Source organism: Pygocentrus nattereri, chromosome 3, assembly GCF_015220715.1.
Source record: "Pygocentrus nattereri isolate fPygNat1 chromosome 3, fPygNat1.pri, whole genome shotgun sequence".
In the NCBI taxonomy this organism is placed as follows: domain Eukaryota; kingdom Metazoa; phylum Chordata; class Actinopteri; order Characiformes; family Serrasalmidae; genus Pygocentrus; species Pygocentrus nattereri.
In genome coordinates, this window is record NC_051213.1 from 16,690,370 (window position 1) to 16,705,934 (window position 15,565).

Genomic DNA, 15,565 nt, shown 5'->3' on the forward strand with positions numbered 1-15,565 from the left:
AATTCAGTGATTTGGATGGGTGAGTGAATACTTTTGGCAATACAGTGTATGTATGTAAAGCTGTGACTGGAAGAGCTGCCAAATGTTTAATAGTTTTTTTTTTGTTTTTTTTTAAATTTGCCTACTAAATATTTATTTTAATATCTGCTCTCATAAATATAACCCCATCAATGAATTGCTAAACTGTTCAGCTTAAGTTCTTAACTTGGTTGGCTTGGCTCTTGGTTGGACATCACTTTGAAAATGTAAATGAAAAATCAGCAATATAAGTATCTGTCGGTGAATATATCGAGTAGTTGTTTTGGCATGTTTGGAATAAAATACAACTGCGAGACGATCAGAACAGAGCACATTTAAATAAGGAAGTACATTTACATCATCAGTATTTAAATATGACATTCATTTTCTTGAGCTGCTGTACATGGATAAACTGGCCTTCTTAAGTACTTGACTTGAATTTTCAGTAATCTGGATCCGCCACTGACAGAAAATGAAAACTTCGACATGCTAAAAACATGTATAAATGGGGTATATGGACTTCCCTCTTTAGAAGCAGCAGATAAATCCAAGGACGAAGAGGTTCTGGACCCCCAGCAAAGAGAGGTGGGTGTCAGTGCTGCTTGAGGCACATACACACGTTTATAATGATTTACATCTTCTGTGTTCATATACTGCTCAGGGGCTACTTGGCTAGTTTATAGCCCTTTTTTTCCAACAGGGCTTTGAATATTGTTATGCAAAGTCCTCACTTGTAAAATATGAATAATGGGCAAAAACAAATTAGTTTTAAGAGGCACTGAGGTTTTTCCATCTTAACAGTTCGCCTTCACTTCAGTCCAGAATCATCATAGCGTGAGATATATTGCTTTTGGGAAACGAGACGCGTCTGCAAGATGGGACATTTTCAACCTCATCCAAAGTAAACCAGCCATGCTTGTAAGCCAGCACATTTGGAAGTAAATGAAACTGGTTATTCAGTATAAATATCTGCAGTTCTGGACTGGCCAGTCAAAGCAGAAGGACTAACTAACTGACCATCATGTCACACCAATCAAATCAGATGGTAGAGGCTGCATCATTATGAACTGTTTCTCCACCATTGTACTGTAGTATGATTGAGAGATTATGTTACATTGTAGAGATGCTACAATATTTATATTTGTGGGTTTTTTTCCCCTCCAGTGTGGGGGAGCAGAGACATTTGTAGAGAAATTGTCAGTTGAATGCAGTTCGATTTTTGGCCATAAAGTATTTATGATGTCATGTATTGACATCAGTTGAAATTATTTTCACTGCTACAATACACTTAATGATAATCCTAAAAGTAAACCATTAAAGTAAAAAGAAACTGAGCCAACTGAGAAAACCAGAAAAATAAAATCTAAATTAATGTTAACACTTTTTTCTTCTGTATTGAAAATGTATCATGGTACAAAAGTTTGCATTTTTCTCCATTCAGCTCTTTAAAAATTGTGTGAGTGGAAAATGTTATATACAGCTGCTTTATGACCACTTAAAGTCTGTGTGGAAGAGATTAGCACCATGTTGCAAAGCCTGAGCTGCGGCAGCACCCCTCTAACACCCTCTGCTGTCTCCCAGACCTTGTATACAGATACCTTCAGTGCTCTTCATGAACTGCTCCACAATGTGTTAGCCAGAGATTTAAGTCCGGACGGCCTTCAGGCAGTGTTCAAGGTAAGCCTAGTTTCATATGATGTTAATTGACCATTGGTAATCAGCTTTGTCTGAAACCCTGGTTACTGAGCACTTTGTTTTTTCTCAGCATATAGAGAGCTGGTTAAGCTCTCGGCAGGACCATGAGCGAGAGAGAGCGGTGAGAACCACAGCCGAGATTCTGCAGTTTTACCTGAACAGTCTCAGTGTGAAGGTGAGACATATTAACAATGGTGGTGCAGTAGATTGTATTAGGATTATTCTACTGAATTGGTTCAAAGTCAGAGTTGAAAAAACGTTTTTGGACTTTTGACTGACTAGGATTTTAAACTAGAATCCCTTTTCTATTAATGGACCTATTCTTTAATTTTGTTTATTTTATTAAAACAAATGAAGGAACATTCCATTTTGTCACTCCCAAAACAATCATAGCTCACACGTAAAATGATAATGGTGCAAAAGTTTACTTAACTGCACAAAATATGTTTTGGTAGTGACAATTCATAATTTTCACATGCTGATTTTTTTTTTAGACTTCGGGACACATTTACTTCAAACAGTGGGATACATGCAGGGACATTCAAATAGAAAATGAAGAAAAAAAAATAAAAATGATGTATTACTTTGGCTAGTTGAAATTTAAAGGTTAGAGTTTAGGACAGTCATCTGCCAATAGCAGTACCCTATAAATGATGATTCTGTATATGTTCTTGTATCTTATTCTGTGTATGCCTGTATCTTATTGCTATCTCAATTAATGCCTTAGGTTTAAGTAGTTCCTAACATAATCCTTGTAAATATCTAAAGTCTGAATACTTATTATTTTTATTTTTATTTTTATTTATTTATTTTTACTGTGAGACCACAGTAAAAATACAGTAGAATGGTCCATTAGTTTACCAGGTTACTTTTAAGTATCTTTATGCAATTTGACCATTCATGTAGAAGGTCACAGTAGGAAGCCACCCTCGTACCTATTAATGCTATTTTATATATGACAACACTGTGTGAGTGAATCCCAAAGCAGTGCAGATTCCAAACAACCTGTACATTACTGTGCAGAACTTGGTGACGTTCCATAACCTTGGAGCCCTTTTGGGGCGCCTGGTGCCGCGCTGTGCGGACCCTAATCCTGGCATTCGCAGAGCAGCCATAGACTGTATCTACGCACTCTTACACATTCAGCTGCGTTATGAAGGTAATACATTACTTCTCATTTTGCTAATGCTTTAGATAATGCTGAAAGCCCAGTGAAGAAGTGCTGTAAGTGACAGTCTTAAAAATCAACACCACCATTCCTATGGGGACTAAAAGTTTGATAGTGTTTTTGTAGGTAATCATTAAATTAAACTTCTTTCATTTTCTTCCTTGGTAACGTTTTGTTGCCCCACTTTTGCACATCCCTGTTGGTCATGCTTAATTTCAGCTGGAAAGTGTGTTTCTTTACAGAACATGCTTTTAGTCTGAGGAATAAATTTGGACTATTAGTGCATGCAGTGGTAATATTCGATGAACAGTTTAATACAGTGGCTGCTGCATCTCTCTTTGCCTCTTCATGTCTATTCTGGCTCATTAGGCTTTTCGCTGGACTACAGAGATGACTCAGTTGAGAGTTTGTTAACTGTGAGAGAAAAACTGAACGACCCTGACCATTCCATCCTCTACAGATCCTGCTCTGATCTTGCTAAGGTATAAATGTCTCGTGTAACGGCCTCGTCACATTAACATATTGTCAAATAAATATTTTTGGACAGTTATGAAAAGTCATGTTTACTTTCCACTTACATCAAGGATGCTTGATAAATGCTTAGTTCATTTTTCTTTTCTATTGCTTTGGCATGGTAAAAATTGCTAATGGGAAATCCAAACTATCATCTACCATTAATATAATACATGTTTTGTTTTTTTTCCCTATAATATGGATTTTATTTTTTTGTGGAAATGATAACAATGGTCATTATCATTTGAGTGGCTTGATGAGGCTGCATGACTTATGATTTATGTAACACTTTTTTGTGTCATTTATGTTTCTCTTGTTTGTGGCAGATCATCAGTAAGCGTTTGCCTCAGCAGCAGCTGAACACATTGATCTTCATGCTTTTTGAAGGTTTGGTAGACTACCAGTCCAATTGCTCCAGAGCCTCCAGTGTCATTCTCAACACACTGCTCAAAAACAGAGGAGCTGGACTGCAGGACTTGGTAATGAGGTTAACCATTATTAACGTTACTACTCTTACACATTTTCCACTATAATTGTCGTGCTAATTGTTTGAGGGTCAGCAATCATATGTAGAATAGGCTTGTGTTGTGCTCATTATTAATATTCTCTGTTTTATCTTCTGTTCTCATATGTGTATCAGGTACCAGAAATGTTAGAGGTGTTACACAATCGGCTTCAGGTTATTGCTGAAGAGCAGGTGAAAGTTGCAGTTGCGCAGTCCATCCTCATCCTTGCCACACAACACCTTCAGGCAGTCATCAACACCCTCATCTCCTATCCTCTCCCTTTTGACAGGTAGACAAGTTAGTCAGGGTTTTCCAGTTCTGAGGCTAAATACTGTTTTTTCATGTGAAAGGAAACCTTTGCACCTCGTCTCTTTACCATAAACCTGATTCTGTACCAATGTTCTGTGTCCTCAGTTGGAGCTGTGAGATGTGGATCGCTCTGGGAGCAGACAGCACTGTAGCTCGTCAGATCATGGAGATGATTATCGAGAAGCTGAATGTCATGGTGCCATTTGTGGATAAGAAAGAGTTCATGCTGAAACCAGGCATGAACAAAGTGGCCACCAGTCAGCCTCTAGCGGTGCGTGAATTTACCAGAACGGAAGCCTGAGTCTTACTAGTTTACGTCATTTAGGTTGAACCAACCTGAAGCTCAGCAGTGCTGAAACAATATTGCAAACGGTCTGACAAGTCCTGACAAGTTCCACCTCATCTCCAATTATTGTTGCTATATCAGTCAAAGTTTAAATTCAAGCCACCTGGTTGTGTCTGTAATGCTTGTACAAACAGTTATTTTAATTCCCAAATAAACTGGCTTTACAAGATGTTTAGTGCATACATAAATGTTTGGGAACTAACAGTATATACATTTAGGCCAATTAAAAACAAACAGAAGAGGATTCTGGAAACCACATTTACATTTATCAAACCTAAGCAAATGTTTAGCCACTCCACTCTAAAGTGGAAACGAGGAGGTTTTAGTGACCGAAGCTACCTCTTTAGATGAACTGAAGCTGAGGACCACGTGTGGTTAGAGTAACCTTAGAAAACAATAAACAATAAAAGTACGTTATTATTATTTGTACATTCATAACAAATTGTTTCCTAATGTTCATAAATGTGCATGTTGTACAGTCCTGTTTAATCTGGCTGATTTATCAAGCTAAATATCAGCAGCATATCATATTAGCAAATTTGAACATTGTCCATATGATTGCTCATGTCTGCTCTTCATCTGCATTTGTGTAGATGACATGTGCTCTGCATGAGATGATGCTGAACGGACACAGTGAAGAAGCTGTAGTGCCCCTTTTCTCGCAGCTTTTCAGTGCTCTACTGGTGCGTATGGGCTCCAGTGTTGGGGTGCAGCTCCCCAAAGACATCAACAGCAACAGCATTGGAGCAGAGCGCAAAGCTAGTGGCAAAGCCACTGCAGCCAACTTTGATGTCTGTGGGTGAGTCATGTCAGACAGCTACAGATTTATTTTTTTTAAGCTGGTATTTTGGATAGACCTTCTGCATGTTTTTAATAGTAGCTGTGACACTTTTTGTGATGGAAACAGTACAGTCCTCTTTTGTTAGAGTGCAGTATCTCATGAGTGTCTAGTGAGTGTGAGGATGTGTATTTGGTAATTGTTTTCACTAATGCAAAGGAAATAATTTTGTGTTTAAAGCCAGTATCAACAATGTTATGAATGAGCGTTTTCTCTCTCTTTTTTTTTTTTTTTTTTTTTTTGTCCTCTCCTTTGTACCTCTAGTGTGGCAGTTGAAGCCTTGCACATCCTGTTGGCTCGAGCTCATCTGGATGCTGTAGTGAAGGCGTTAGACCAGGATGCAGCGTGGGACAAGATGAAGGACTCTCAGCAGCACACTGCAGGGGTCACTCTTCTCTCAAGGTGTGCCATGGTCTCTGAAACTCTTCATACATACCATCCATCCATCCATTTTCTAAGCCGCCTCTCCGTCAGGGTCGCGGGTACATACATACCTGCATGTGTAAATTTGTTTGTGTAATAACTTCTAATGCAGGTTCTTTACTTCTGCTGCCAAAAGCTGTTTTAAATTACTTCTTCAGTTTATAAGTTAATTATATTTTTTAATTGATTTTTTTACAAGTTCACCTTAATTAGCCATATTAGCATAATCAGATTTGGAATTGGTCCAAGTAATAGAACATATGCTAGACTTTTATTAGCCATCTCTTTTTGTTTTCGTCAGAGCAATGGCGAAGCATGCGGGCCCTCGTCTTCCAGCTATAGTAGAGAGTCTATGTCCGTCCCTTAACAACATCTATGAGTGCCAGAGAGTCACAGTCACAGCTTTCTTCTCTGAGGTAAGGATAATTTTTTTTTTCTCATAGTTTTTAGCTTAATATATCCTCACTTTATAGGTGACTAAGTCTATAGGTGACTATCAACACTGTAGTGGAATTTGGGCAGAAAATGTTTGAAATACAAAGCAGTGTTTTTGTTAGAGCAAAAATACTAATTACTGAAGTAGTAACAAGGCAGTTTTGCTGGTCTTTTCTTTCTAGTGTAGCACATGCAACCAGTCAGGCTATTGTTCTCTCCAGAAAAAAGATACTTAATATCAATTAGAATAGTTTATTCACAATTTGCATCTAATATTATTTACTGGAGAGGTTATTTAATTAATCAAATCATGGTGTAGTTACATGCACAAAAATGTTAGTTATGCTTAGCTTTTCAAAATTTTAAACACTTCTCAGTATTTTGGAGACCTCAATTAAGCATTGTCACTCCACACTCATTACTTGCCCTATATTATTATTTCTAATGATGAGATAATAATATGAAGTCTTTGACGGTCTTGTTCAGTCTAATCCCATCTGCACCAGCCTGGGAAACAGCTTGGAAGCTTCACTTCTCAACCGTTGAAACTCTTGCATTTCAACCAAATGTGCATATTCAAACATAAACTATGTGCTGTCACACTCTCGCTCACTCACTCATGCTCTCCCTCTTTTCCTCCCTCCATCTACTCTCTCTTTGTCTCTCTCACTCACTATCTATCTCACTAGCTGCTGAACCACCATGTGGTGACGGAATTGATGATGATGGATGTGTTGATGAACAACATGATGGAGAGGATTTCTGACCCCTGTTGCACCGTCCGCATGCTGGCCATCAGAGGCCTAGGGAATGTTGCAGTTGGCTCACCTGAAAAGGTACTGGACAAAACCTTTTGTTAGACTAAGAGTGAATGCTGGTCCAGGTTGGTAAAGATTGTCTGAGTGTATATATTGGGGTTGTAACAGATTTGAACCAAACAAAATCTGTGGTTCTACAGTCTGTGGTTCTGTCCATGGTGCATGTGACATGAATCACTTTTTTGTTTGTTTTTGTTTGTTTTTTTCCCCCTAATGCAGTGAATGTTGCCAAATTATAGTTAAAACAAATTGTAGTCTCTCATTTCGAGAGAACAGGCTGAAATTATCGTGCTTTTAGTTATGAATATTGGTGAATAGGCTATACTGTGCATGGCATCTGGTAGGTGTCTGTACAGAATTGTGGAAGCTTTTTTTATTTATTCAGTTGTAAGCAGTTCAGCCTTCAATCACATGCTCTCATGTTCTTCATGTCTAGGTGAATAAGTATGCTAAGGAGCTGTTGGCAGCGATGAGTTCAGGAATGGAGGAGAAGGACGATCCAGGTAAACACATTACTCTGGAAGCCATGTCTGGCCTGTCCAAAGTACTGCTCTACCTGGACCAGAAGAATGTGCACCTCCTGGTCGTTTACATCTTCATGAAGATCAAACCCTTCCTGGAGAACGTAAGTGTGGAGGTTTTAAGGTGGTATTTAAGGATTTTGGGATTTAAGATGTTTTGAATTTTCGGGGTCTGTGTGACCGGTAGGGCTACGTGCTGAAATTTGGCTCCTGAAACGCACTGGCTGAACCAAAAGTCAAATCATGTTTAGTGTCACATCGCATTTACACAGGTGGAAAGTGAGGGAAAATCTTAAGTGCGTAGCTCTCTTATAGAATTTAAATACCAAAAAAATATCTAACAAGAAAAGTGTGTGTGTGTGTGTGTGTGTGTGTGTGTGTGTGTGTGTGTGTGTGTTTTTGTGTGCACACCGACTCTGAATATACACTATCATTGCACTATTCCAGTGTACAGTTGTACAGTAATAAGTTATGTAATAAAACTATGGTATTAGTTATACTAAGCATCAAAAAATATTCAGTGATTTGGAAGTAATTACTCTGCTTTTTTCATTTTCAGAGCTTTAGAGCATCTTTCTTTTAGAGCTTTGATACTATTAATTTGTAATGGCCAAATCAGGCCATTATTCAAAAGAACAAACCCACTTCTGCATTGAGCAAATTGAGAGCAGTATGGTTGGAAGGCTTCATTTTGATGTATAAGAAAAAAAAGTGTAAAAGGTGCCAGACCATATATATATATATATATATATATATATATATATATAGCAAAGCCATTTTTAATACCGCTCAGAACATTTTATGCTTATTACAGCAACTTATGTTTTTATAAATGCTTTGCAAATGCCAGCCCTGTTATGAATAAAAACTTTGTGAAGCTAATGAGCTAATTTAGGTATATGGGTCTGTTTTCCCTTTTAGCCCATAAATCAATGTTGTAGAATTTATTCATTTACTGATTTATTGGTTGGTTAGTGGATTGTTTCTTTGTTTTTTTTTTGTGCTTTGGCTACTTGATGTTTATGGTTTAGACTCGAAGTGTTCTGCACTTTAATTCTTTGAATGTATTCCTAGCAAATTCTAATTGTGGTTTAGTCACTCCAGGGGGAAAAAAGGGCTGCTTTTTCTTCTGATGTTTCCATTATGTTCATCATTTGTAAAGCCATTTTGTACAAAAGCTTTTCATTATATTTTCCAAAATATACAGCCTCAAGGCCCATTTAAGCAAATGTTTAAATGAATCTGTGTTTAAGTGGATCTGTGATGGCCCATGCTACTTTGGTTGTGTTTTCTGCAGGAGAATGATGAGATCCGCTGTGCCTCCATCATGCTGTTGGGAAACCTGTCGAAATTTGGCTCTGGGGAGCCTGTTTTTAAAGACCAGATTCACAATGTGCTTGTCAGTCTTCTACTGCACCTTAGTGACCCAAACGCACAAGTGGTCAAGGTTAGTGTCTGTCATAGGTCTTATTTGAGGCTCTGTAGTCTCTGTCAGCAGTTCTGTTGCATTACAGAACAATTGAAATTACATGAGCTCATTCCAATTCAAATGTAACCAAGCTTCTTTGTTTTTGCCGTTTCTCATTCCAACCTGTTTCTAGGCTTGCAAGTATGCAATGCGTGTGTGTGCTCCAGTGGTGGGCTCTGAACAGATCACTGCCATGTTTCAGAATCATCTGCATGAGGAGAAAAGTCTGCACTATGGCGAATTCATTAACGACCTCATCAAATACATAGTGAGTGAACATAGGCAAATTAGTTGATGAATGATGGGGAATTGAAATCTGCCTCCTATACTTTTAAACCTGAGTTACACAGCCGAGGCAATAGTGTTTCTAAGTATTTGTACAACAGCTTCTGTTTCTCAGAAAAATGTTCTTTAAAGAAGAAAAGACTTTGTTGCGGGCTCAGATGTTGTCTTATAGGACTAAACAGTTAATAGTTTTAATATCAAAACACAAAAAGTATTTTATATCGCTATTTGAAAGAGGCAACATTCAAGTCACAAGAGCCCCTATTTTAGTTATATCCTACATTAATCAGAGTTGTCTTAAGTTTTATGTTGGGAAATATATCGCAGAGCTTGTGAACTGCCTGCCAACACTACATGCATGCATTCAAGCTTCAGAGTCATATATGCTGGTCTTCTTAGTGAAAAAAATGCCTGTAGATTGATTAATAAAAAATTATTGTATTTCATTTTAATTTTCCTCAATATGGTGAGCCCAGCTGTGATGTATAATCGGAACAAATTAGAAAGTAAAAGCTCTTCAGTACTCTTGCTTTAAGCAAGTGACTACTACAATTTTGAAGATTCTAGTGTTCACTAGTAAGATGTCCTGTTGTTCTGTAGCACTGTTCATAGTAATGTGCTGGCATCTAAATTTGTGCATAAATACTGTGGTTAAAGATCCAAGACTTCCCGGGAATGCTCAATTTCTACCACGTCACAGTTGTCCAGTTCTTCAAGAGTAACTGGGCAGAGATTCGGGCAAGTGCTGCTATGTTCATAGGTGAGATTATTCCTATTCTTTTTTTTTAATTTTTATATATATTTTTTTTATTCACCACATGTCAAAATTATAGAATCCTAAAATTGTTTGTAGTCACAAAAAGTTGCCACATGCATGCTTTAATGCTTGTATATATGTAGCGTTAGGATCTCATAATTGTGTCCACAGCTAAATCCTTTGTGTTTGTCTTGTCCTCTGGATTCTAGGGTTTCTACTGGGAAACTTGCCTGAGGAGTATTTCTCCCATATGAACATGGGAACAGTAACTAAGGGTAAACTTAACTGTTCTTGAGTAAATATTTTCTGTCTGTGTAGAAGCTGGATTGTTGCATGTAATAGTTTTCTTCTCCGTGTTATGCTTCATGAGTTTTGCTCTTTACTTAAGCATTTCAGCGTTAATGTTGTGGCTTAGGAATGCATGCTCCGGTTCAGGCTTCTTTGTTTGTTTAAACTGGTTGTTTACATCAGAATGTAGTAACACACAAGCAGAATGGCGTTCTCTGCTTATGTGCAGGGAAATCCGTTGTTGATTCATTGGCTAGTACTTCATAAAACACACCAGGCAGAGTTGATCTCTGGATATGTATCCAGTCAAGCATGTATTGCACCCACTGAAAAGGAAACAAGTGTTAAGTGCACAATACCGTGCAGTCATTGCCTTTGGTACAGCAGGAGGCCAGCAGGCATTTGACCCACCATTTTTCAAAGTACTGGGATGATAGCCCACCACTTTTTGATTGAGTTCAGGTGATTATTTAGAAAAAAACTCCACTCTCCCTTACCGCACAGACCAGTCAAACCATGAGACACGCCTCCATGACAGAACCAGTTACAGTTATTTACCAAAAGTGAAATCTGTATTTATCACAGCAGAAGTTTTTACTGTGATGCATGCACTAGTGCACTGGTCGTATAGTTTTTTCCACTACATTCTATGAAATATATTAAATGTCGTTTGCAGTATTTATTGCTGCTATGTTGCTAAGATAGAATTTAAGGTTCTTCTCAGCTACAGACTTACCTGAGTGAAGCATGCAGGGTCTGAACTCATTAGTATGTTGTAGCTGTGACAGTGCTTATGGATGCTTTTACACCTGCCTTGTTTGCTGCAGACTATTCAAAATGTTCAGTCTGTTTTTGATATGTTTGAAGAGTCCACCTGTACTCAGGTCCACAGATCTTGGTTCCAGTTTGCTGCAGGCAGTTGTGCTTTTTTATGATGGTCTGCACCGAACTAAGGAATTCAACATTAGTTTGTGCTTTCCTCATCTTCTAGCAGCATGTTGGCGCTTTACTGTCCACATACTCTGCCTGTTCAATATCTGACTCATGACAGGCTTTTCTTGCAATATAATAATAGCGAAGATATGTGTTTGATTTTGGCATATGGGTAGCGTAATGTATTTTTGGGCAAGCTTCACTGACCTTAGCTGTTACAGTGAGAAAACAGCCAGTGTGTGGTGCTGAAAGGTCCACTAGCACATTTTAGCAAAATGTTTTTGCCCAATCACTTTTTGACACAAATAGTCACATAAATAAACCCTGCCTTGAACTTTACAGCTCATTTGAACATGTAGCTTTGCTTATCGAGTTACCATTTGGGCATCTTTTTACTTAATATTTTAATTATGCACTTGTGATTGATGATAATTATACTTCTAGACACAGCATCACTGTTCTTTATACCTGGTTTATTTGAATTAATTTGAATTATTGATAACACATGATTGTTCAAACACACCTTCCTGTTCCTGTCCTAGGTCTAGTCATGCTACTGCAGGATCCAGATCCTTTGGTCCGGGCGAAAGCAGCAGAAGCCATGGGCCAATTCCACTGAACACTCACATCCCTGCATTTAGCCCTTTTTTGATTGGAGAGGGAGAAAAAAAAACCTCAACATTGTACTTGAATTAGCCTTTAAAGAATTTTAGTGACCAAAGACTGTGCACTAACTCTCAAAAACAAGAAGACAGAGAAAAGCTCTGTAGTGTTGGTCAATCCAGCGCTTTGGAGCTTTTTAGGAGTGTAATTGTGTATTGTGTCCCTGTTCATATTTAATAGACTGTCGTATGTAGTGGGCAGCACAGTTTTAAAACTACAAGAGACCCTTTAAATCATGGGCTTCTAAAAATAATACATGAACCGGTCTTTTTTTGGAGGTGTTCAACTCAATCCATAGTTGTCTTTATGTATAATTGCTGTAGACTGAGCCTACAGAATTCAGTCAGAGCTGATCAGAGCATGCTTCTATCAGCTGCTCAGTTGACCTAATACGTTTTTAGGATGAAAGTTCTATTCTCAGTTTGACATGGCTACCTTAATTGGTAGACTAATATGTGTAGACTAATAATATAGACTGAAAAGAATAGCAATAAGCAATAAGCCACTGGCTTCCCCCTTTCTGTCTCCTCTACAGTTAGGAATAGTGAAGACAGCAAGCAAGCTAGCCAGACTTTTGTAGCATAACGCTGTTGAGGTGACCAATCATGATAAATACACCTTCTGAGGTGAACGAAAGTATGTTGGGCTTCCTTTAAGACCCCACGTAGAACAAACCAGTGCCAAAATTGTAGACCTGTGTAAGAAAAACTGTTGTAAACAGAGGACACAGTGAGTCGTACTCCTTTGTAATGCCTTTGTGAGTTTCAGTGACCACTGGTGGAATTTCAGTAGCACTTTCTGTTCCCTGTTCATTGTGCTTCCTTGTTAACCATATTCAGTAAATTATTTCAGTAAGATCATGTAGTGGTTCTGAAATCTTAGCATAACAGTCAGGACATATGGACGTTGGACTCATTAGGGTTGGAACTAAACTTTACATAGATGTCCAGAAGTAGCTTCAGCAGGTGTTTAGGCTATAGTAAAACTAAATCAGTATTCCTAATAAACAATTAATGTTTAACGAATACGGTTCTTAAGTCTAGGTTACAGTGCACTGTATGGTGCAGCACAGTGTGTTGGAGCATCACAGTGCTCTAGTTTTTATCATGATTGTTTCTGTTTTTGTACATGTTTTTTTTTATTACTCCAGATTGGTTTTCATTCCAGCCAGTTACAACTGAAAATGGCTGTGGTAGAGGTTAAAGTATGAGATGTAGCCTACAAATAAATCAGTTAAATAAAGTTAAATTCAGATAATGGGCTTTGTTGCTCAGATTGGTGTTTGTTCCTGGATGTCTAGTTGGCCAGATTGGCTCATGCTGGTTGTGGATCTCAGGTTTAAGCAAGCTGCTTTAGATATCTTTGTGAGATCAGATCTTTGTTTCTTTTTCCATTCTTTTTTTTTTTTTTTTTTTGAGAAATAGTGGGGGAATTAGGGTGAATTTTCATGTACTGAGGGCTGGAAAATCTAAAGTGACAATGGCAAAAATAATTTTATTTTAACTCTTATTGATTAAACTTGTTGCGCACTACATACCCAGCACTGATATATTCATTTCAAAAGCCAGCTAGAATTCCTGTTGATGTATAAGGTTTTTTTTTTTTTTGTGCATCCTCTTTTTCAGTCTTGTGTGCTAACAAGCATTCTTTGTTAGCATTTCATGCTGATGTGCCCAGCAGGGCTGTGTTACAATAAAAATAAATTACAGTGAATTTCTATTCAGTATTCTTTGGAAGCAGTAAAAAGGCGTTTGTCTGATATCGATCAACTAGAAAGAGTGCAGGTTTAATCATTGAAGCTTGTTCGAGGCCCATGTTAGGAGATGCTTTAGTACAGGAAATTGAACTATGTCTTTTATTTTAGTGCCCTTCAGTTGAAAAAGCTTAACTATGAAATGGCATTAGTGAACTTGTAAGTCAGTAATGGAAGATCTAGCTTGAGTGGACATACAGCGAAGATAAAGTCTATTTTTCTGTCTTTAATGTAACATTGCAACTAACAAAATTCAAGAGGTGGTGATGATGAGCAGGAAAAATCTTTTAAGAAATACAATATGGTTGCATAGACATGCACACCCTCACAACTAGTAAGTTGTTGACACACCTTTTGGATGTATTACAGCATTAAGTCTTTAAGTAAATAAGCTACTACACCTGGACTCAGCAGTGTTTTTCTGCTCTTTCTTTGAAATAATTCAAAATCCATGATGTTGCCAGGTGATCATCTGTGATTCCAGTTTAGCTCATTTCACAGCTTTTCTGTGGGATCGAGGCCTGGACTCTTGTCTGGGCCATTCTGAGACACAGATCTTCTATGCTTTTTAAACCATTCCTTGGTTGAGTTGGATGTGGGCTTTGCATAATTATCAACTTAAAAAGTGAAGCTAGTATTTATCCCACTTTTCTTGACTGGAGCCCCTGTCCCTGCTAAAGAGAAGCAACCCCAAAACATGGTGCTCCCACCACCATGCTTCAAAGTAGGTATGATGTTGAGATGATGAGACCTTGTAGAATTCAGGCCAAAGATTTTAACCATTTCCTCATCAGATGATTTGGGGTGATTTAATGTTATTTGTTTATTTGTTTGTTAGCCAAGTTGGCTAGATTTCTGCTATAGCCCAAAGCCCAGACATATACAGAATATGAGGAGATTCTTGTCACATGCCTGGAGTATAAGTTCTTGCCCTGAATACATCCAGCTAATGTTTTTGTAGGCCTGTTAGTAGCTGTGATAAGTTTGAGCATTTTCCTGACCTCAGCGATGAGAGTCTGTTTTATGGTACATTCAATGCTTTTGATATTCTTTTATATCATGCTGTTCTTTACATTTTAACTCGAAGATTTTGTTGTCAGTGATCCTAAACTACATCAATCCCAGAGGGATGCAGTCATGAGGAACAACTGATTTTTATTTGGATGTAATTAGAGTTACTTTAATTGATGGGAAAGTGTATGCTACATATATATGGACATCATTTTGGATGTCATTTGTCTGGATGTCAGTGCAGCTGCATCCCTTAGAAGGGTTGTGCACCTATGCAACTGGGGTGAGAGGTTTTTTAGTTTCACATATTTTTCTTAATTGTTTCTTTTACTCTTGAATTTTAATGGTTGCTCAGTCCAATTAGAGATGTTAGATGTTAGAGGAAGATGTCTAGTATGATTTATTTTAATTTCTGGTGTTACAGCACTAAAATCTGCATTTTCAGTGATGGTGTATAAACTTTACATCTACTGCAGACTTTGGAGTATTTTTGTATCTCCATTGTGGTTTGACTTTAATTAGGCAGTTTGGGGTGTGGATCACTGCCACAATAAATAAAGCGAATTTTTTAATGTGTTTGAACCAGAGAACTTTGGCTCAGAATAAGTTTGGCCTGTAATGGTGAAGCAGCTGGTGCACAGCTCTGTTTACCGCATCACACAGGGCTGCATGATAAGGCCATGCCTTTCATTCAAAACCATTAGAATAGACCAGGCTAATAGGCATGCCAAATCCCACACTCCATTGCACCTGAAGGACACCGTTTCTGTTGGAGCCTCACAAATGCTTTGCCTCAAATGGCCTGCAAGCGTTTATA

At 38.0% G+C, this 15,565-nt stretch overlaps 1 protein-coding gene across 4 annotated transcripts in view; it reads left to right on the forward strand.

Moving 5' to 3' along the window:
• Window positions 1-15,565, forward strand: part of mroh1 (maestro heat-like repeat family member 1) — a 79,949-nt gene that overhangs the window by 24,795 nt on the left and 39,589 nt on the right. For 2 of the 4 annotated variants that reach the window (XM_017713158.2, XM_017713160.2), the window contains 18 exons: window positions 465-603; window positions 1,600-1,695; window positions 1,784-1,888; window positions 2,737-2,872; window positions 3,251-3,363; window positions 3,721-3,873; window positions 4,035-4,189; window positions 4,315-4,480; window positions 5,149-5,354; window positions 5,658-5,795; window positions 6,118-6,232; window positions 6,941-7,087; window positions 7,506-7,694; window positions 8,888-9,037; window positions 9,192-9,326; window positions 10,001-10,103; window positions 10,310-10,375; window positions 11,864-13,701. In XM_017713158.2, the coding sequence (XP_017568647.1) occupies window positions 465-603; window positions 1,600-1,695; window positions 1,784-1,888; window positions 2,737-2,872; window positions 3,251-3,363; window positions 3,721-3,873; window positions 4,035-4,189; window positions 4,315-4,480; window positions 5,149-5,354; window positions 5,658-5,795; window positions 6,118-6,232; window positions 6,941-7,087; window positions 7,506-7,694; window positions 8,888-9,037; window positions 9,192-9,326; window positions 10,001-10,103; window positions 10,310-10,375; window positions 11,864-11,940 (2,389 nt within the window). In that variant the 3' untranslated portion in view covers window positions 11,941-13,701. Of the gene's footprint in view, window positions 1-464; window positions 604-1,599; window positions 1,696-1,783; window positions 1,889-2,736; window positions 2,873-3,250; window positions 3,364-3,720; window positions 3,874-4,034; window positions 4,190-4,314; window positions 4,481-5,148; window positions 5,355-5,657; window positions 5,796-6,117; window positions 6,233-6,940; window positions 7,088-7,505; window positions 7,695-8,887; window positions 9,038-9,191; window positions 9,327-10,000; window positions 10,104-10,309; window positions 10,376-11,863; window positions 13,702-15,565 lie in introns of those variants that run through there. The other 2 variants (XM_017713159.2, XM_037536743.1) reach the window with 2 other exon arrangements.